Raw genomic sequence first — 23,665 nt, forward strand, 5'->3', positions numbered from 1 at the left:
TTTATATTTTGTACGTTTGCGCTGCTTTTGCTTAAAAAAATGACGCACACTTGCCGCAAAAAAAGCATAAATATGGGCCTAAATACTTTCTCCACTTTTGTCTGAGAGAAGTTAGCTGGCATATTACAAAACCTTGGGTACAATTTTTATAACAAGGTACAGGCAACTTAGCCAAGCCTTTCACAGTACTGAAAAGTTATTTTGGAGAGTTAGACCACCAAAGAGTTTGGAGGGAGTTAGCCCCGGGTGTACAGTGGGTCAGAAGGGGAGGCCTTGTATTTTTTGTCACCCTAAGGGCGAATATACGTGCTTTAACCAGCTCCCTTAAAAGGTTTCTAGCTGAAAATCCTCCTCTATGGCATTCCTATGCATGTCAACCTTACGGAAAGAGGCCACCCTACCAAGGACCTCATGGTAGGAAGTAGTGTTATCTGGCAGTGAGGGGCAGATTAGTTAGATATCAGGGGTCCATATCCCCTAGAGGGTCCATGTCATAACAGTCCCAGGTATCACCCTGTGGGGACATGTCATAAGGATCCCCTGTTTGTTGATCCCCAAAATCAGAGTCTGTTGACCCCTGTGGTGTGTAAAGGAGAGGATCAGCAGTGAGAGAGGGTGGGGAAGATGAAAGTTCAAAGCTGATGAGAAGGTAGGGAGGGGACAGTGGCTGAGTCAGTGGAAGAGGGCTGGTAGCTGTTTTCTCTGCTTGGGTAGAGGTGGAAGCTCAAGAGCCTCCTCAAAAATGAGTTGCCTCTTGGATATCTATGTGGAGGAGGCCAGTGGCTGGGCAATGATCTGTCTTGTGTGATATGCCGCTGGCAGGGGTCAAGATCATATTGCAGTTTTTGGAGTACAGGTTCCACAGAGCAGATGTATGTTGTGGTTTTTGCCACCCAGGATTCGGAGCCAGCGCATGGGTCATCAGCCCATAATGGGGTTTCAGTGTTAAAGGCTTCAGCTGTGAAGGTGCTCAGCACCAATTGTGTTGGCTTCACAATCTTCTTCTGCTTCGAGGCCTGGCTGGGTATGGGGTCTGAAGCAGAGGTTCAGTGCCGACCATGGCCTGAAGGCAGTGGCAGCCCGGAAGCCTGTTTTTTTAGCCTCAAGCAAAGTTGTCTGTCCTTAAGGGTGGCCTGCTTGGAGTGGCAATATATTTCTCCTTGTTACTTGTTTCTGGGTCAGGCGTAGTATTTTGACACATTCCCAGGATTACTAACTTTTGCAAATCTGTGAATGAGCCAAAATTCATGGGTGGATGCATGGGAACTCCTATGCTCCACCAATGGAAGGGCTTCCCAAAGCAAGGTAATGCAAGACAGCACTATGATCAGGTCACAAGAGGCAGAGTGGATCAGAGGATGTCAACCTAAAGATGCCACAGCCAATATGCTTGAGAATTTCTCATCCTCCCCCCTTTATCAGAAAGGCCACCAGGTGAAGGCTCCATTTGTGGGTCAGACACAGCTCCATCACTGTCATCCTTCAGACAGCGAATCAACGCTTTAGTTTCCACAGTTTCCACATCAAAGGTTATTGCTACATTATCATTGGGCAACACAATGTATATATATATATTTATATATATATATATATATATATATACACTATATTGGAATTTATTTAATTTAATCAAATTATTTGTATATATTATAATATTTAACGTTTACTACTTTAAACTGTGTATATATGTATATTTATATATCACAAAATCAATATTTTGGTATGTTTTTGGACAATATTTCTGTCCACAATATTTTTTTCCAATATTTTTGCACTTACCATTATGAGTACGGTAACATGATATTATGGGAACCAATATTTTTGACACAATAATTTTGTCAACATTATTGTTTACCACAAAATTGTGTCATTGATCCCTCCCTTTCACACAACGCAGCACAACACCTTCACTTGATGTGCTGCATTGCATGAAATGTTTGTAAATTCGGGCCATGTTTTTTTAATATGATTCGAGATGGAGGTTCACCCATGCCAGAATTCCCCATTCTAATGAAGACTGTTACCACAGCTCAATATCACTGTTTTCCAGTGGTGAACTGATACTAGACAGAACCAGAAAGAGGGCTACAATTCATATGGAAAATAATTAAAACGAAGTAAGGACTGTGTTGTTGGCATAGGACAATGTGGACATGCCAAAAAATGTTTTGATTTTATAAACCAATAATGACAAAATTAACATCTAATATACAATTACAAAGTGTCCAGTAGAATGACAACTTGCCCTTGAGAATGAATGACAGCATATTCAATATACCAAGTATTAAGTACACAGTTCCAAAAAGGTCATACAATTTCTAGTGGCAGTATATGGGGGGAACAACACTGATCTTATCAAGTCCCTTCAATTCACATATCTGCCACTTTAGGATCTATTGGAATCTCTAAGGCCATGAGCTCCGTGGTCACTGACTACTTCTGTCCATCTTCCAATGATGTTGTCAGTGGTCCACTTAATGGCTGCACCCAATGCATGAATGACCATCACTGTCCTGGACCAACAGCATCCATAAGGCTACAAACTTGTGTTTCGTGTGCCCTTCCTAAGGATGGAGGGGCAAGCCACGGGTTCAACAGTTAATATTCAGCAGTACCACATCACTCACCGTAGTACCCATTTTCCGAACAACAGACTCCCAGTAAGCAAAGAACACCTGGCATTTCCAGATCATATGAAAGTGACTTTGACACCTGGGACAAGAGTCTGCTCTATCCTGATTTAACTTATGGAGGGTGGCTGGTGATAGGTGAACCTTGTGTAAATTTAAACTGGGTATGTCTTGGGACAACCTTAATAACCTAACATGCGCTCCAACACTCCACCACATGCAGCTCCTCTTAACAGCCCTGCTCCTATTTCACTTACAGCGGCAGTGAGAGTGCCAGTTAATCAGTTAAGTGCCTCACGGAGAATCTACACAGTTAATCAGTTAAGTGCCTCACGGAGAATGTACACACCTCTCAGGCCCAATCAATCACACAACAATGCGCCGAGAACACACGACTCTTTAGGCTGTGCAGGAAAGTCTGGCTTTGTCATTTGCGTATGCATCAAAAACAGACATTCCCGCCACAAATTGTGGATAATACGATATTTAAAATATCAACGAAGCAAATCTCTCCTGGGGAAGCCTGTTAGTGACAGACGATTCCTTAGAGCACAAAGGAGAAACCTTTAAGAATGAAGCCCTAATTTCAAGGAAAAATACCCTCACGTTTGCTTAATAATGCTCTAGAATTGTAACATGAGAATTGTCAGAAATTGGTTGTTTTTCTGACGGCAACGTATTGTGTTTAATACAGGCATTGAGTAATTAACCTTATTAATAAAGCACTAATCAGATGATTTTTGATATTGTAAGAATGTGATTCACCATTGACACACAAGGTATGTGGGAGTTTTCAAAAATCTTATTTTCTGAGGCTGAATGGTTTATAACAATGTATTACACTTTGAATATACAACTTGAGACAGTAATATTTTTGGTTGATGAAATGAAATGTGTTTTAATGGCAGTCGATGAGAAAACATACTTTTCACATGTACTTTTTTGTCATTGACACATTAGCAATAAAATAAGCAGAACAGCTAACTTTCTTATGAACACTGATCCCACCACTTAATAATCTCAGCTGGTTCTCACTCCTTACAGTCATACTTTCCAGTGCATTCTATTCTCACCTTTGAATATTCCATTCCAGCCACCCAACTGGGTATTTCCATCTTGCATTTCCAAGAACCCTCCATGGTCAGAAGTAAAGTAGGTCAGTGTGTTGTTCTGCAAACCTCCTTCTTCAATTGCATCTATAATCTTGCCTGAAATGGAAACACTAGTTATGAATGGTGAGAGTGGTGTTGTGCATCATGTTAATACTGCAACGCCGCGCACACCATTAATTACATGCACACAGTTACAGGGTTTCTGTCACTGCGGGAAACTTCCCTGGGCAATTTGTTAACATGTACCCGTTACATCACAGGCACAACCATTCAGCCGGCAACGCAGAGTGAACTTGCCACAACCCCTGTTTGCTCACAGTGGTTGTGACAGCCCACAGTGAAAACACAACATTCCTCCTTAACTCAATGAAAACATAAAATAAAAAAAAACAAAAATCAGCACAGAGCATCAGAGGATACATGAAGACATTTCAGAGTTTACTCCAGTACAAACCCTTATAAGCGTGTGGAAATCGGTGGTCGAGGACGCAATTGATACCTCTCTACACCTCGTCTCAGCGGTGCAGGAGTAGCGACTAGTTCACTAGGTCCTTCCTGAACAGGTGATGCATGTTGTTCAGCACTCTGGGGACCCACCTCTGAGCGAAGTGGAGAAGGATGAATCACACCATCCGCTGACTGTCCAGGGGCCACAAGGATACCACCAGAAACATCAGCAGCCCCAGAATCACCATTATCACCTTGATCCTCAGACCTGGTTTAATCCAGGTTGGCCATGTCCACATACTACATTCCCATTCATTCCGATCCAACTGAGAATTTACAAATGCAGATCAGAAGTATGATTGAGGAAGCCCGTAATAATGCGTGGATTTCACAAAGAGAAGCCGAATTTCTTGATACCATACACCCATGAACACCATACTTTTACTGCCTTCCCAAAATCCACAAGGGCCGGTTTCCTCGTCCCATTGTGTCCGGCATTGGGTCAGTGCTAGAACCTCTCTCGACATTTTGTGATCACTTCCTCCAACCCCTAGTGAAGGACTCGAGCACGTTTTGGAGAGATACCAAGTATGTCCTCAACTTGATAGAATCTATCAATTTGACTACTGAGGTCCATGCTCTCATCACTTTGGATGTAGATGCTCTCTACCCCAATATTCCTCAAGCAGCTACTCTATCAGTGGTTGAGAATGCCCTTTTACGTTCTTGGGAATCTCCTACACCTATACATTTCATTATACAATGTGCTACTCTAACCATGACTAAGAACTTTTTCCAATATCAAAACTCATTATACCATCAAATTAGGGGCACTTCTATGGGCAGCACCTTTGCCCCGAGTTTAGCCTGCCTTTATATGTATGAATTTAAAAAAGAGTTCATTTTGCCTACTACCAATCCATTTTATGAACAAATCAAACTTTGGCGGAGATCCATCGATGACATTCTTATTAAAGGGCAGGAATCACTTGAAGACGTAGAACCCTTTACCCTATGAGTAAATACCTTAGATCCCTATCTTAATTTTACTGCTCATGTCTCTACGGATCAGGTTTCCTTTTTCAATCTTCTGATCAAGATTGATAATGGCAAGTTGATATCTGACACATACCATAAAGTCACTGACCGTAATAGTCTCCTACTTTAGGAAAGTCATCATCCAAAAGCCTCGCGTGACAATTTACCTTTTGGACAATTTCTGAGACTACGCCGCAACTGTAGCACTGTACGGTCTTTTGAAACTCAAATAGTCTGAAGGATAAATTATACGAAAGACACTATCCACAACACATCATCAATACAGCTTACAAAAGAGCTCGTAACAACAATAGAGAAGCATTACTGATGCCTACTGCAAAGGAGCCGGCAACACGTTTAATGTGTGTTTCTACCTACACTCCTCTTTCTAACACCGTGAAGAAATTGATTAACAAACGGTGGACAATTCTATCGAGTGGTGGCACACATATACAAAAACCTCTGTTTGCTTTTAAACGGACCACTAATATTGGAGATCTGGTGGTACATACATGTAATGTTTGCCCTCTAACCAATATCTGGATAACTAGATCTGGATCCAATAGGCGTATGGTACCTGAATAAACATACTAACTGCAATACACGCTATTGTATATACATGATTACATGCCCCTGCAATTTACGATATGTGGGAATGACCACAAGACCAGTTAAAAATAGGATTAATGAACATTGCAGCAACATTAGGTGTGCTCGCATGACGACTAAACTGAGCACACATTTTTTGGACGTTAAACATGGGCCCAACGACTTATGGTGGGTTGTACTTCAAGCCCTCCCATCTTCACATAATGATACCAGGCCTCTTTTTAGGACTCAACAACGCTGGGTCTTTAAACTCAAGACACGTTTATCAGGACTTAACAATGACATTTCTTGGGGCAGCGTACTCCTATGATTTGACATATTTACTTGGAATATTAATATATATCGTTGCTGACCTCTTGACGATCAACTTTGCACCTGCCCTCACTACAATGCATAGACTAGGGCTGTAATTGACTTCTGTTCATATAAAGTGACTATTTTTCTACCATATTTTTTTTATCTCATAGACAATCCTGTGAGATCAAGTATACTCTTTCTACTTTGATAAGCTCTTCTGCAGGAGCCACCCCTGAGACTTTCAAATAACTTTTATAAGTTATAATTTATTTTCCATTAGCTGACAACTCTGTACCTCCGGGCTATTTTTTGTGTGGTTTTGTTTGGCATATGCCGATATTGGGCATTTTTTTCCAAGTACATCAGCTCATGTTTCCTTTTGTGCAGTAAATTGGCCCACATGACTCAAGTGAACCGATGCCGGTGTGGTTACTTTCCCGAAGCCGATCTCCGTTTGGGGCATTTGGCCGTCATCTATTTTTAGTTTGTATCAGGTCACATGACCTGTTTTTTTCACTAATCGGAACGCAAGGTGCACTTCCGGGTACCTTGAGCGACCGGACCTGCTCGGCATAATAAATACTCACGGGTCGCGTTCCACAATTGTCTGCAGGAACGCGTCCCTGGGTAGGTTTCCGGCTGGCAGCAGGTACACAGAATGTGAGTACCGCGTCACTTACGTTTTTATTTTTGATGACCTGCATTTAGTTAGCTTTCATTAGTGTCTTCATTTTCGTTTGCACTACTTCTTTGATCTGCATTTATTTGCTCGACATTTGCGACGGGTTGTGCACTTCATGAACTGCTGGGGTCACAATCAGACTCTCACTACAACTTTCTTTGACTGATCATGGTGACAATTTCAGTACTCCTTGTGATTTTGAATGAGCCCTATTAAATTTCGGTTTTTACGCATAATTTACACGTTCAATATGTTTGTTTTGGCCAACATGAGTGAGCTATGGCCCATATTTTGTTATAACTCATCTGTTTGGGAGATTTGGTCTCTGCAACTTGATACTTTTTGATTAATTCTCTCTGTCTAGCCGTGCATCCCTGTTTCAGGGACGATGATTCCTATGAAGCCCATGCTCTAATTGGGGATGGTAAGCATGCTTTTTCCTTGAATGTTTGTAACTCGAGCACAGAGGTTACCTGCCAGAGCCATACGCTATCTGTAATCACATCTGTATGACACAGCGGGTTTATCAGCATGTGTATTACTGATTTTTATATTCTACAGGGCGACTTGCTGACCGTGACTTGTTTTGACGAGCAGCTGGCATGAGTAAGTGATCGGCTATTTGTTTATTCTACTCTCTCCTAAAGTGGGTCCACACTACTATTAGGAGAGGTCAGTTATTTTTCTTTTGTCCTGAGGAAGCGTCACTGGATCATTTTTTGGCCATTTAGACACGAAACATGTCGAACTAGTTTTATAGGAATTTGGGGATTGTTCATTTTCCTGACACTTTTTGTGTGTTGTTGCGGCCGAGCATTACCTCCAAATGCACTCCCCATGTATTTAATCTTGGCCTGGACCATTCTCTGAATTAATAAATTATGATGGTGATGGTTTAGAGCCAATTTTAAGTTTCACATTTTTTTCTCTATTCTACTTATACTTTCAGCTTGTGTTCATTACAGGCATATTGACGATGAGGAGCACATCCTCTGGCTAAGAGCTACCTCCAGCTTAGAAGAGGGTGGCTCGTCAGACATTGCAGTGCCGGTCTGATGAGGAGCTAGCCCAGTGATGACGCTTGACATCCTATTGGATGTGTGAGGGCTGTTCTGCTCCTGACTATTCCCACCTCCCTGTAGAATAGTTGTGTCACTTTGGAACAGTGTACTTTTTTAGTTATTACTGATTATATTAGGGAGAATGTACACTGGACCATAATCTCCCTGTTCCCTCCTTTTTGATCTACATGTCCAGATCCAGCAGCCTAAATAGTTTCAAAAATGAAATGTTCCTTGTTCTGTTTTCTTGACCTCTACGAGCAGACACCATGGTACCTTTTATGGCGCTTACAAACCAGGGACCCTTCTCATACGGCAACAAAAATGTACTCCCTGTCCTCCATTTCTAAACTAGGACAAGATCACCAATCTGGAACTCTCTTTGTTTGGCTCTTCTTTTCCATGACACCTGTTCGTGCTTTCTTCTCCTCTCCGACAACACCTTTGCCGCTCTGTCAATGACTTGTGACAATTCACCCACATGAGGGATGGTGTCCCCAACCATCCGATTCATGCATTAAATGCTCGGTGGAACCCCAGTGTTAACATGAGGAGTAAGACGATACTCCAGAAGAAACGTATTTATTGCACAATCCACATTCTGCCTATTGGACACAGCAATTCTCAAATTTTTATTTAGAGTTCTCATAAAGCGTTCTGCTTCCCCACTGGCCTGAGGCCAGCGCGGTGTGATCTTTCTGTGACCAATGCCATGAGATTTCAGGAACTTGGCAAACTCTTGGCTTGAGAAAGGCGGCCCATTGTCAGTTCGAATTTCACGCAATAGCCCATGAGTGGCCATTACCTTTTCAAGTCTAGGAAGAGTTTGGGAAGCAGTGATAGAGTCAAGAATTTCCACATCAGGATATTTGGAAAAATCATCAATCACTAAAAACATGTGGCGACCATCAGGTAAACTCCCAAAATCCACACTGGCTTTAAACCAAGGCACAGGGTGGATTGTCTCTGTGCAGACAGGCAGGGGAGGTTCCGCAGGATGAACAGCTTGGCACATGGAGCATTGATGAACCACTCTCTCCACTTGTTCATCCAGTGCTGGAAACCATACCTTACTCCTTAGCTGTGATTAGGTCTTAACCACCCCTTGGGGGAGGAGTGGGCCAATTCAACCACTTGAGGCTGTAGGGAGGCTGGAACCACAATCCTCTGACCCCTCAACAGTCATCCATCCAGTGATGCAGCCAGTTCATGTCGAACTTTGTGTAGCGAGGACAGTGACAGATGGGCCTCAACGGTTCTACAAGCCACGTTGTGGAGAATGGGATGCCATTTCCCAGAGGTTATCGCTGATATGACAAACCGAAGACACTCATCATTGCGGTGGCTGTTTTGATCTCCTCCAAAGAGATGGGCAGAGGTCTTGAGCGTTCCCTCACCAAACGCACATATTCCTCCACATCATCAGCATCAGAGACCTCTATAGGAGTGGCCCGCCTAGCGTGTCGAGACAAGTAGTCAGCAAGGTTCAGAGATCCAGGCTGATACACTACCGAGAAATGATAGTCTTGTAGCTGCAGGATCCACTTTTCAATCCTAGAAGGTGGTTTAGAGGAGGATCCATTGAACAGACATATGAGCGGATTATGATCAGTGTGGACTGTGAATGGCTGTCATATAAATACAAATTAAAATAGTGACAGCCCCAGTAAACAGCAATAGCTTCTTTTTCTATCTGGGAATATCGCTGCTCAGTGTCAGTGAGCACTCGGCTTGCCTAAGCGACTGGGGCCCATCCTCCATCTTGTTGTTTCTGAGATAAGACAGCTCCAAGACCAGTTGGGCTTGCATCAACCAACAGTTCTGACTCCTTCTCAGGCTCAAAATACACTAGGGTTGTATGTTCAGATAGAGCCGCCTTGGTAGTCTGAAAAGGTGCCTCCTGCTCGGGGCCCCACTCCCACACAGTATTGGAGTTGATAAACTCTTGTGAAGGTGCCATCAAAGCAGTAAGATTCTTGATGAAGCAGCTGCAGTAATTGACCATTCCCAAATAACTACGAACACCTGATAGATTGGTGGGAGCTGATGCCAATTGAATGTCTCGTACCTTTGCGGGATCTGGTGGTACTCCTTCTCCCAAAAACCGATAGCCGAAGAAGGCCACTTCGCTCTGTAAAAACCCACATTTGTCACGGTGGAGAGTGAGACCATTTTCTTGAAGACGCTTAAAACTGGCTCTCAGATGGTCAAGATGCAGCTCAATAGTGGGAGTGTGTACTAGAATGTCATCACTGACATCGATGACTCCTGGCAACCCAGCAAGCACCCCTCGAATGACATCCTGAAACACGTCTGCCGCACTAGATATCCCAAAACTGAGGTATTTATACCTCCTCAGACCGACATGGGGAGAGAAGGTAGTGATGGCCCTTGAGTCAGGAGCTAACATCAGCTGATGATATCGTGCTTGCAAATCCATTTTAGAGAACCATCTCGAGTCACCCACCTCAGCAACGATGTCATCAACGGTAGGTGTCAGATGTCATTCCCTATTGATGGCGAAGTTGGGGAGGCGCATGTCCACACAGATCCTGACTTCGCCAGGTTGCTTGGCTTTTTGGGACCCTAGACCTTTTCAATAATGTCTGCTTGCTCTAAATTCTGCAATTCACTTCAACCTTTGGACGTAAATGAAAGCTACTTGGCGCTGTTTCAGCACCACCGGCTGAACAGACTTGTCAATGTGCAGATGTATTGATCGATCTTTCAGACATCCTATCCCTACAAACAGATGTTCATACTCGAGCAGAATGTCTTCCGCACTCCCCAGATGTATGCTGAAAGCAAAGGATACAAGATGTAGTTGCTCGGCCGTTTTACAGCTCAACAGCATCCCAGACACCGTCTTGGTCACATATACTTTGGTACGTGCTGACTGGCCTTCATGAGATATATCGGTCGTAAAGACTCCTGCCAGTTGTAACGGTGTAGTGGACCCAAAATCATATACTTGGGTGGAAGTGGATCTTAGATGTGGCTGCATGGGAATGGACTGCAGCACTGATTGTGCCAGAATGTTAATAGATGCTCCTGTGTCAATCAACGCGGGGACCTGGTGACCAGACAGGAGCACTGTGCATCTTTGTATCGGCCATTTGGGGACATCCTCCTGGCTGCATTGCATGCACGATGTGGACTGGTCCCTCCTTTTCATCACTATCACCATCATCCATATCATCACGAAGCCCCAAGGGTACCGGTTGTTGTACCAGATTGACAGGTTTGGATTTTTGTGGCTTCTGATGGGCAGACAATCGGTATACCTTAGTGAAATGAGGCATCTTCTTGCAACTGGAGCATTTCCTGCCTTGGGCAGGATACGGGCGTTGATGAGGGTACGGGCCACCACATAAAAAACATTTATGGGTGCTTGATGCAGGCTTTTGATGAGCTCTCTTCTTGTCTGCCCACCTGACGTCACCGCATTCACAGGTTCTGTTTTGATCTGGCTCTGCAGAGTAGCGTCCATGTGCAAAGCCTGCACCTTTCATAGCTCTTTGGAGCGACCCAAAGTAAGAATGTTCGCCATTGGCATTCTGGGCACCTGATGTTTTTTTCTTAGTTTTACAGAGGAACAGCCCTGTATGAACTGAGCCCGGATTTCATCCTCCGCATCAGGTAGGGTACAAGTACTTGCAAGTTATTTAAGCCGCGCATAAAATATATCAACGGATTCCTCTGGTAGCTGTCTGGCCTGCCTCAGTAGGAAATGTTCCTAATCCGGGTTGGCAAGAGGTTCGAAGTGTGCAGCCAGGGCCCTTTTGAGTGACTGCTAATTGTGAGGCGGTCTTTCTTCAACCAAGGATTTGCTCAGTTTATGAATGGCAGCACCTCGTAGATGTAACAGCATAGGACGGCATCTGTCATTATCCAGTGCTATTGCGCAAAGTAGGTTTCCAGATGTGTTACCCATTCCTTCCACCTGGCAGCTTGTGCAGAGGAGGACCCTTCATGACAAAAGGTTCCAGTGCAGGGACAGATGCCATTACACGTTCAAGATTCAGGTTTAGAAGTTGGAGGTATGGCAAAAGTGGCAAACGTTTCCAATTACTGTTGGCAAACAGTCATGTGAGACAAACATAGGCACTGCGCAGATACAAAAACAAAATACCCTGGGAGAGAAAAAATCCCCTGGCTGGTCACATGGAGACACCTTCCTCTGTGATGTGGCAAGCCAAACTGTTACATATGCAATTCCTGGATCCACTTATATTATAACATGGGCGCCTCCACAGGCCACCTCGAGCATGCAGGTAAACGAAGGGAGCACACTAAAGCAGGGCTGTGATGAGCATTTGCCACTAGGCTGCACAACTAGAAAAGTCCACTATGACACCCCACACTTTATCCGAGAAGCAGGGAGCAGCAATGCACAGTTTATCTTGGGGCACGGCAGAAAAAGCAATGTTCATCGGAGCAGACGTACCTCAGGCCTGGCAACACGTGGAAAACTGAGTGAGTGCAGCTCAGTGAATTAAAAAACCACCAGCAGATGGCGTTGCGGGGTCGAATGAAGGGCCGCTGCGCAGACAATAGCGGCCTGGATATGAAGGAGGGAGCAGACCGGGGCACGCAGCGGGTGAGCGGGTGCGTTGCAGTAGCACCCCGCCCCCAACCACGTTGCGGAGCAGCAGGAACAGCACCAGCTCCGAGCAGAAAACCACTTGAGCAGCGAATGCAGGTATGGTGGGCATGGGAAGCGATACCAGCTTCCTCATTACCAATTTGTGGTGTTGCACAGCACATTAATACCGCAACCCCGCACATACCATTAATTACATGTACACGGATACAGGGTTTCTGGACCCGCAGGAAACTTCCCAGGGCAATTTATTAACATGTACCCATTACGTCACAGGCACAACCATTCAGCGGGCAAGGAGTGTGAACTTGCCACAACCCCAGTTTCCTCACTGAGGTTGTGACAGCCAACAGTGAAAACACAACAGTGAGTAATAGTTGAACCTACCTATAGCAATAAACCATCGCTTTATGAGAGTTTTTCAGAACTCTCGTGTCTCTCAGGCTCAGGCTGTATCCAGTCCAGATTTTTTCTTTATATTCTGGGATTTGAAGTCCTTATTTTGTAAAAGGGATTACAGGGCTGCAAATACTACAAAGCAAAGGAACATTCTGTCCTGGATGGGTTTCTTACAAATGGAATTGTAACTTGAGAGTTCTGGTTTTCCATGTCTTAAGTCATAGAAAAGCACTGTTTGCTCTGTTGTTACCAAATTATTGCTATCGGTGCTTAATTTGGAGAATAATTAGTGCGGGTCCCAAAGTCCTGCTCAGAATCCAACGGCCGGTGCGGTACCGACTAACAAAGCTGCATAATCTTGAATCTACCCTTTGACTCTTTAATCCACTGCTAGACACTATCTCCCTTTGTTCTGTTTTATTACATCTTTCTCTTCCTCCTTCTTCTACTTTGTGTTTTCCCCTCCCTTGCTCCCATTCGACACCTGCAAAACTTAAGGAACAACAATAAAAAACACTATTTAGCCAATGTTATACACCCTTAAAATTGTACAAGTGGAAATGTAGGGAAAATGATCACTGTCCACGTTGTTGATTGACAGATTTCGATTTAGTACATATTTTCAACTAATTGTTCGGGTTTACACAGCTTTTGGGGTGAAATCTTGGAAAAAAGATTCGAGGATCCACAAAATTGATTCTGTTCGGCTTTTATAATACGGGCAAAATAAGATCCACATATGAAAAAATGTTTTTTATAGCTAGTATAATTGCAAGTATATGCATAGCATATGGAGGGCTTGATGCAGAAGTGCACACATTTCATTAATAAAGTGTTCGTTTTCTTGCTACCTTTAATACAGAGAATATCGTTTATCAATGTAAGGATAGTGGAAGAGAGAAGAACGAACCTGGGGACCCCTAATAGCATGGAACAATGGAACTGATCCGAGATAAAACAATTACTAGATGAATCAATTAAATGTATCTCTTTGGATTTTTTTTCTTATCTCTTGTCATGATTGATGAGAATATGATATGTACATTTCTCCACAAAAATGAAAATAATTTTTCTTTTAGAATTAGTGAGTTTTTTTAAATTCAATATCTGTTAAGTAAATAAATAAATTAAAATATGACCATCATTTTTTTATGATTACCAGGTTAGATAATTCATTTTTTGTTATCATGGAAAAATCTTAAAAATAGAAAAATATGTTAATTGATAAATAAATGACACACATATGGATAGGTCAGCACAAACGTCAGGGAAGACTGCTGCAGGTCTCCAATGGTTGAAGGACATGGGACTGGTAGACGTGTGGCGCCTGAGTCACCCAACAGCAAAGTATTACACCCTCTTTTCTGCAGTCCACCAATCTATGTCAGAATAGATTTTTTTCCTTTCCTTGATGTCCGTGGTGCACAGCAGGTTCATTGCCCTCGCTACAAAACTGAAAAAAGATAGGGAAGACAAGTTACACCATTGGAAGGATAGGTAAAAGACTTAGGCCCATTTTTATACATTTTTTAGCGCCTCATTTGCGTCATTTTTTTACGCAAAGGCGGTGCAAATATACACAATATAATTGTAAAATTTGCGCCGCTTTTGTTTAAAAAAATGACACAAATACGGCACTAAAAAAGTACAAATACGGGTCTTAGAGGAGGCACGTAAATGATCAGGCTTCCATAAAGTGTGGTGCCAAATGATGCTGGCCTGCAAGGAGCTTAGGGCCCTGGACTTTGACAAAGTGGAATATGCCATCTTACATACCAAACAAAAATATTATGCCAGGAGAAATAAGGCAGGGCGTATCCTGGTGCACAGGCTCTGTACTCAGGTGCTCAAGCAATGGATAGCGGAAATTAAAAACAAGCAGGAGACTAGGGGACACCAAGGCGTACAGCTAGCACAAGAATTTGAACACTTTTACCCACCCCCCAATACAGCAGAGACACTAACATCGGAAGTTGCTGAAACATATCTGGCCAAGATTCTTATGGAGTGTCTACCACCTGATGACGCTGCACATTTCGATTAGTATATTCACCCCGACAAAGTGACTAACGCTATCCCCTACCTACAACTAGGTAAAGCACCTGGACACCTCAGATTTTTATAAAACATTTTCGGACATTTTGGCTCCCTATTTAGCCTACCTTTATAATTACTTTAGTAAGACAGGCTCACTGACTGATACCGAGAGGGAAGCAGTCATTACAGTGCATCCAAAACCAGGGAAAGATCCAGTGTTTTGCGCGTCCTGTTGTCTTATTTCATTGTTGAATGTAGACACTAAGGGGCTGACTTAAGACTACCTGGCACCATCCTAATGACACATTAACGTCATTTGTTTTACATTAAAGTGGCATTAGATGGCCAAAAACTCAGCGTCATATTTACAAAGTGACGCAATGCATGCATTGCACCACTTTATAATCCTTTGTGCTACATTATGCCTGCACAAGGAATAATGTATGCAAAGGGGGCGTTCCCCCGTTGGGGGCCTGAAAAAATGGCGCAAGGAAATCTAAAAGATTTTCTCTGCACTTTTAATGCCCGCTCAGAGCAGGTTTTGAAAAAGGACATGCCATTGAATACAATGGGCCCTATGTACTCTGCAGGAGTAGAGCCAAAACTTTGGCGCTACTGCAGCAGAGTACATCAATTCCGTATAAAAAAATTACGTTATTGCCCCCTACCGTACTCCATGGTGCATCGTATTTTAAATATGTCGCACACATGGTGGCGGTAGGGGGGCGCTAAGGGGAGCAAGAAAAGTGGTGCTGCACTGGTGCAGTGCCAATTTTCCTAAATCACCCCCTAAAATCTTTACTAATATACCGGCAGTGTGTTTCACCACTTACATGCAAGTCCTCATAGTCCCCGATCACGCCGGGTACATTCCAGAAAGGGGCTGCAGTGACAACACTAAACGCATCTGTCACTCAATAGAAAGAATCCACTGCTCCCGTACAACTGCACTCTTGCTATCGGTTGATGCCGAGAAGGCCTTTGACTGAGTACAATGGCCATATCTCCAGCTGGTATTGTAGGAATCCGGGTTGGTGTTCGATTTCAGTGCTGGATCCGGTGCAGTTACATGAATCCCAAAGCAAAGTTGGGGCTGCAATAATTGTTTCTTATAAGTGCAGCACAAGGCAGGGCTGACCCCTATCTCTGCTCCTCCTTGTCCTTTATATGGAGCTGTTCACAGAGAGAGTGCACTGAAAATTAATTCCCAAATAGCTGCCACTCCTATGGGAGGTAGGGAACTGGCCCTATGCTGACCATGTTATGATAGTAGTGTTGAAACCTTTTACCTCTCTTCCCCCATTGATGCAGGAGCTGGAGGACTTTGGGAAGCTACAGGCTTTAAAGTCAACCTTCAAGAACCATAGGCCCTTAATCTAACACTCACTTCCATTGACCAATCCCAACTAGAACGATTGTTTCCCTTATACTTGGGCCCCCCAGGATGTTACGTACAATGGCGGCCGGCAGCTTTAGGAGAAAGGGTGGCGGGCGGGACACACACACACACACACACTAATTTTTTCACACAGAGACACGCACGCACGCACATCCATAAAAAACAGTCATACCATTCAAACATGGCAGCAGTCCCAGCCTCGTCACAGAGTGGGATGGGGTCAGTGAGACTGGTGACCCCACTACACTCTGTGACGAAGTGTTACTGATTGACACTCGCCCTGGGCACTTCAGGGCTTAAACCCGAAGCGCCCAGAGAGAGTGTCAATTAGAGACGCTTTCCTCGTCACCCAGGGGAGGGCCTCGAGGCACCTTTGCTGAGCCGAGGAGGTCACGCCCATAGGAGCTGTGACCTCCTCAGCCCAGCAAAGTTCAGCTCAGGCAGCCAGGAGTGTGCGCAAATCGCGCATGTCTGCTCCTGGCTGCCTGAGCTGAACATGGAGAGTGTCTGTCAGGCTGACCTTTGTTCAGCCTGACAGACACTCTTCATCAGGGGCAAAAGTTGGGGGGGCATGGCCCCTCCGCCCTGAAGGACGGGCCGCCACTAGTTACGTACTTTGGCTTACAAATACACCACACTTTAGAATGAACGGTGGAGTGTAATTATGCCAGGCTGTTAGATGAAGCCAGGTCAGACTTGCACACTTGGCAGGGCCACTCTCTTTCATGGCTGGGGAGATTGGCTGCAGTCAAAATTACTTTGGTGCCTAAGATACAATACATAATGAAGACACTGCAAACTCCACCTCATGTTCTTGGTAAACTCCAACACTTACTTGAAGGCTACATATGGGCAGGGAAAAAAGCATGCATGGCCAAAAGACACGCATACCTAGCTATGGCAAAGGAGGACCTGGATGTTCCTCACCTGACACGCTACTATCAAGTAGCTCAGCTCAATTACTTAGTACAGTGGTCTCGGCCTCAATCTGAGAAACACTGGTGCTTTATAGATCAGGCAATATTGGGAATATACATATGGAAGAGTCAATGGTTACCTAAACCACCCCAGGGGTCTATATCTCTCCTATAGTTAGGGTGACAGTGGGTACCTGGGAAAGATACAAACAACAAGGAAACTTTCCACACGCATATTAAAGCAAACACCAATTCTTGGGAATCATGACTTCCCACCTGGGTTACAAAGGAATACATTTTTGCATTGGCAAGACGCAAACTGTAAACGATTAGGAGACCTATTTGATCAAGATGGTATTATGGATTTTGTTTGGGTTCAGGCTACTTTTGGCATCCCCTCTACAGCACACTGGCAATACATTGCAGTCAGATACTTGGTTACACAGCCGTCCATGAGACCAAATGCCAGTGCACTCTCCCAGCCACTCAGCAGTGGCTTTTTGCCCGTGACACGCATAAAAGACTCCTCTCTGACATATATGACTTCCTTAATGCACGACAGGTCCCACGAAATCCCTGGCACATGGGAACTACAGTGTGAACATTTTTCAACCCTGAGGAATGGATGAATATTCTGCACTGTGCATGCACATCTGCCTGTAGTATCCCAACCTCAAACTTGAGCATTACTAATACTATACACAGGCCAGAACAATGAAATGGAAGCCAGACGGGGGATGGCTGCTGGTGGCAGTAAGGTCACCTAGGTACACTGACACACATCATCTGGCACTGCTCCAAACTTCAACAATACTGGACAGAGGTTATGGCTGACATTTGCAAGATGTATGGCACAGATATACCCAGGTTCCCTAGCTATATCTTGTTGGGATAGCCCAATGCACTGACCTACCCCTAATGCACTGCAAGGGGACGTTCTATCAACCTTGCCCTCTGTGCGGCAAAGCAGGTTATATTGTCTGAATGGGGAACCAACAGTATCCCAACAAAACTGGAATGGCTACATAAACTCTGCGGACCCCTAGGTATGGAAAGGTTAACAGCAGTATTGGAGCATAAACTGCCACAATTTTATAGAATTTAGGAAACTTTCATGTCCGGGATACCAAGAGTTCTTCACCTCCCACAGACGTGAAATGGCACTGATTCAAGAGAAGCAGCAACCAGCTAACATATACTTTCCTAACACCCTGCACATGCTGTTTTACATAATATTGTAACTTTTTGAGCAGATCTATTATTTCCTTCTTCTGACTTTTCTCTCTTTTCCCTCCCCATGCCCCCGCGGCTCACATGCCTCTACCCCTTTATGTTGCGTATTCAATGTTCTGACTGTACGTCACCGGCCTATGGATGTAGGGTTGCTTTGTAATGTTTCTTTTGTCTACTAAACACAAATAAACTGATTTACATCATAAATAAACTACTGTTTTTCATCAATTTGTTTATTTCTGATTTAGGAAATCCATACAACAGTACAAATTAATGACGTAAGTCAGATTACATCTAGAAAGTTAAAATCAAGTTGAAATAGACATATAAAATACATTTAGTTGTCCGTTAGTGTTCGAAAATATTGTCAGTTATCAACTGATTAAGTACAGAGAACATTCAGCTTACATTTTGAATATATTGGTCTGAATGAGTCAAGCTTGCAGTTTAATTTTTTTAAATTTGCAACAGAGAATGGAATACAAGTGGTACAAGTTGAATAATATAGCATTTATGCTTCAGAGACTGAACAGACACTGTTGTGCAAAAGGGGAATTAACCATCTTTCAATCAATCATTCAATCAGTCAATCAAAGCATTTGTAAAGCGCACTACTCACCTGTGAGGGTCTCATGTCGCTGAGGGGGGTGGGGTGGGGTTCTGGTACTTCTCGAACAGCCATGTCTTGAGGTGTCTCCTGAAGGTTAGTAGGTCCTGTGTCAGTCGCAGGTTGATAGGAAGAGTGTTCCACGTCTTGGCGGCGAGGTGGGAGAATGATCTGCCACTGGCAGTCGTTCTGTGGATGCATGGGACGGTGGCGAGGGCAAGGTCAGCGGAGCAAAACTGTTGGGTTGGGGTGTAGAAGGAAAGCCATCTGTTGAGGTATTCCAGTCCGGTGTTGTGCAGTGCTTTGTGAGTGTGAGTAAGAAGTTTGAACGTGATTCTCTTGTTGACGGGGAGCCAGTGCGGGTCTCTCAGGTGGGCTGTAATGTGGCTGTGGCGCGGGATGTCCAGAGTGAGGCGTGCAGAGGCGTTCTGTATGTGTTGCAGTCTTTTCAGGAGCTTGTCTGTTGTTCCTGCATAGAAGGCGTTGTCGTAGTCCAGTCTGCTGCTTACAAGGGCTTGAGTGACCGTCCTACTGGTTCCAGTGGGGATCCAATTGTAGATCTTCCGAAGCATGCAGATGGTGTTGAAGCATGAGGAAGAAACGGCATTGACTTGCTGGGTCATTGATAGCGATGAGTCCAGGGTGAACCCCAGGTTGCGTGTGTGGTCGGTGGGTGTCAGTGCGGTGCCCATTGTTTCTTAGGAAAATATTATGGTGGACAACATATTAAAAAGTGCATAATTGTTTCACAAACATCACCATTACATGGGTAGGTTACAATACAGATGTTTAAAGTTATTCCATTTCTTAATGTCCTCACTCAAAAGCAAAATACCCAAATAGAATTTTATAAATAAATATCTCATATAAAGTGGGTGTTTGACCTGCAAGTATAGTCAGTAACCTCTGATGCTCTTGGCTGATAAACAGTGGATGCCTCTATTGGTAGATGAAATACAGTCAAATTTTGCAGTCTATACCCATTGGCGGAATTCTTGTTGAATCACAAGACCATCTCATGATGGAATGGAATCAGTGGAGAACCATAGGTCAGGAAAATCTAGGCTAGGGCTCAGGTTCTTGATATGTTTAAATCAGGGAAGAGAGAGATACTGCTCTATCTCTTATGAAAAGTCACATTATGTGTCCCTATACACCAACCCATCCAGTCTGGCCGTATCTATAAAATCAATGATTAGTGAATGACATTGCACAATCCCAGCTCTTCCTGTCGTTACAAAGATAGAAATGAAAAAAGAAGAGAAACTGAATTGTTTATAAATCAATACAAGGCCAACATTATTATTGTACAGTAGACCCAAAGTTCTATTCCATGCAAGCAGCTTCTCAGCAATTTTGCAATATATATGCATAATTTCAGATTCATCACATACACAAGCATCCTAATACACAATCTCAGGCCAGTTTTAGGTGAAGACAAAATATGTTTGTCTTGTTTCAGTTCTAGGATTAATACTTCCTATGCTAACAAAGAAAGCTATATAATCTATTCTTTTTAACTACTTAACCTGCACTGGAATCCCAACACTTGCAAAACTAATCTGAAACCTGCCTCTTTATGAATAGACTTCTACTGGAAAGACGTGTGTGAGAGCGAAGACGATGTAACACAAATATTCTTTAAAACTTACATGAATGTCCTTTCTTTTAGAGATAGAGGTGGCTGTGAAAATTCTTTGTTGTTTCTAATTGTGAAAAATGTTTACTAATGTTTCTTATGTTAGATTTGTCTTTGTTAAAAGTTACCATCGTGAATGAAACTGTTCCTGTCCCACGTTTTTTGTCTGTGACTGGCTATCTGTATAACACATATGGAACAATTGTAATAAATAGTTTACTTTGCAATTCAATTAAAAATGTGTCCTAGGGAAAGATCAAATAATGGCCACTCATTGTCACTCTGAACATTCAGAGCTTATCACTGCAAGACTGCAAGGCAGACTTTGCTCTCTGCCTAGACTATACTCTCTCAGGATCTGACACAGTGTTCTTTATGAGCACTGATAGCTTCACTGACTATACCTCTACACAGATGCTTGTTACTTTTGTAATTGTTTACTAAAATTATTTATTCCTACTGATTTAGAATATTAGAATTGGGACTAGAGTATGGGACACACTTTATGCAATGTTCTGTACATTTTATTGACTAATAGAGGAAAAGATTTAAGACTTATAAGAAATAAAACTCTAACTACAACTCTCGTTATTGACTACTGGGAAATACAAAATGTGTTAATTGTATGTATTGATGTTGAAATAGCATTTTCATTTTTGGGCTCATTGCAAAGGTCCCCTACTGGGTATCTATGAATTGAGGAGTGATCTACAAATTTAATATTCTCTACACTCCCACGCCCAAACCACAAGGTTCCAAAACAATTGAGAATCTGCTAAGAGTCTCATGTAGTTCCTTACATACTTTGCTTGAACAATCAGTCTTCTTCCTTGCTATATTCTGTAGTAGCAGCAATCAATTGGATTGGATTCCCTGTCCAACAATGTAATTTTTTGGAGGAGTTCAGAATTTATTTCCTGCAGTCTTTGTTCTTTGTTGTATGACCAGAGATGGGATAGGAGGTAAAGGAACTTCACCTTGTAAAGAATATTTAACCTTCTGCATAATGTGTGAGATTTTATACAATACTATATTAGGATTGTTTTTACATGCACCACAACAGCAGTTAGTGATTCCTATCTTTTAGAGGAGAGGATTTGTATAGCCATCTATAAATTGATAGAAGTGCATTTAATGGACTTACAATTTGATGATGCAGCCTAGACCTAAGAATACAAGGCACGCAAATGCACTTCTTCTGTCTCCAGGACAAGTAATGTTTTAGCCATAAAGTTATTGGATTGTGATTTAGGATCATGACGACTTGAACCTCACAGTTACGTAAATAATCCAAATGATCAACACTTACCAATTAATAATCAATTAGGCTTTTCCTAATAGTTTTTTGAAAATTAGATCTTGCTGGGTTGTCCGATTTAAGATGGCCATTAACATTTCTTGTTGAGGTATAGTACAAGAATGGATATAACAAATCAGCTTACTTGCTTTTAGAAATTGTTGAAGGTGAAGCAATCATAATAGATACCACAAAGCATTCATTATAGTACAGAAAGTTACCCTCATTAAAAACTAGAGTCCCTATAACGTATAAAAAAGTTATCAACAATCAATGTCATAGGAGTCATGCAAATCAATTTTGGCTAGAAGCAGAGCTAACATTCTGGTGGTTGGATCCTTATTGTATATGTTAAAAAGATGCACCATCAATTTCTCAAATTCTTAATGGCCAAGCTGTCTATGAGACCAGAAATGGAGTGAGATAATGTCACTTGTCAAAGCCACAGAAAACCAAGTTGCTAAACTACCAGATGGATGACCCCTTAGGTTTTCCCTTGTCATTTGATTGTATGATACAAATACATTCTTGAAATAGAGAGACACTGCCCTAGTGACCGACAGCAAACATCTTTATAGAGGTTTAGATGCTCTTGGAAATAATTCAGTAATTTTATGAGGCACATTAGATCCTCCCCCTCCCCCCCACACCGGGCAGCATGTTTGGATTAAATTCATATAACACAGATTTATTACAGTTAAAGCCTTTACCACTGGAGGAGTAGTTACTGCATGTTACACTTATGGTACATTTCCCTGGTAGGCAGAGACTACCCAAGTATATTAGAAAAAGGAGTGAAGGAACACAAAGATCTATCAAATTCCATATTCAGTAAACCTTCAGCAAGAGCATAGTCTCTAAGTTGAATCTTAATCACATCAGCAGTCCAGTGAGGCGGAAGGTATTTTTTATCAAACGCTCTCTGGGGAAGCACAATATCTTTAAGCAACCTTTATGATGTCTTACTTGATGTACAACTTTTTAAATAAGCAAGTATTGGTTTTCAGGGAACCTTGCTTAAAGGTGTAGCTCCTACCATGAAGATCTGCATTTTAGACTCAAGGTTATTGTTGCCATTAAGTGAAATAACTCTCTTACTCTTGCAGCCTCATACTTATCTACAGAAGTTCCTATTGAATGAGACATTTCAGGCAAAACTCATAAGAAGATGAAACGATAAAGGGTCAGATACATTTTATTGAAGCCTCATCCTTTTTGTCATTGCAACGGAAGGTGGGGAGATTAGTTTCTTTAAGAGCAATTTAATTTTACCATTTAATATGGATATCTTATTTTGCAAAGAAGATAAGGCTGTGCTGCATGAAGAGTTGGTACATCTGGCCCCAGAAAGTCAGGCAATGTCTTCTAACAGATTGACACTTAGGCCCTCATTCTGACCTTGGCGGGCGGCGGAGGCCGCCCGCCAAAGTCCCGCCGTCAGGTTACCGTTCCGCGGTCGAAAGACCGCGGCGGTAATTCTGACTTTCCCGCTGGGCTGGCGGGCGGTCGCCTTCAGACCGCCAGCCAGCCCAGCGGGAAAGAGGCTTCCACGATGAAGCCGGCTCGGAATCGAGCCGGCGGAGTGGAAGCTGTGCGACGGGTGCAGTTGCACCCGTCGCGTATTTCACTGTCTGCGCAGCAGACAGTGAAATACATTT

At 43.0% G+C, this 23,665-nt stretch overlaps 1 protein-coding gene across 2 annotated transcripts in view; it reads right to left on the reverse strand.

The window, feature by feature from the left end:
- Positions 1–23,665, reverse strand: part of LOC138250328 (arylsulfatase H-like) — a 598,307-nt gene that overhangs the window by 106,207 nt on the left and 468,435 nt on the right. For both annotated transcript variants that reach the window (XM_069205094.1, XM_069205093.1), the window contains exon 8: positions 3,704–3,838. In XM_069205094.1, coding sequence (XP_069061195.1) covers positions 3,704–3,838 — 135 coding nt within the window. The remainder of the gene's footprint in view (positions 1–3,703; positions 3,839–23,665) is intronic.

Source organism: Pleurodeles waltl, chromosome 8 (assembly GCF_031143425.1).
Source record: "Pleurodeles waltl isolate 20211129_DDA chromosome 8, aPleWal1.hap1.20221129, whole genome shotgun sequence".
In the NCBI taxonomy this organism is placed as follows: Eukaryota; Metazoa; Chordata; class Amphibia; order Caudata; family Salamandridae; genus Pleurodeles; species Pleurodeles waltl.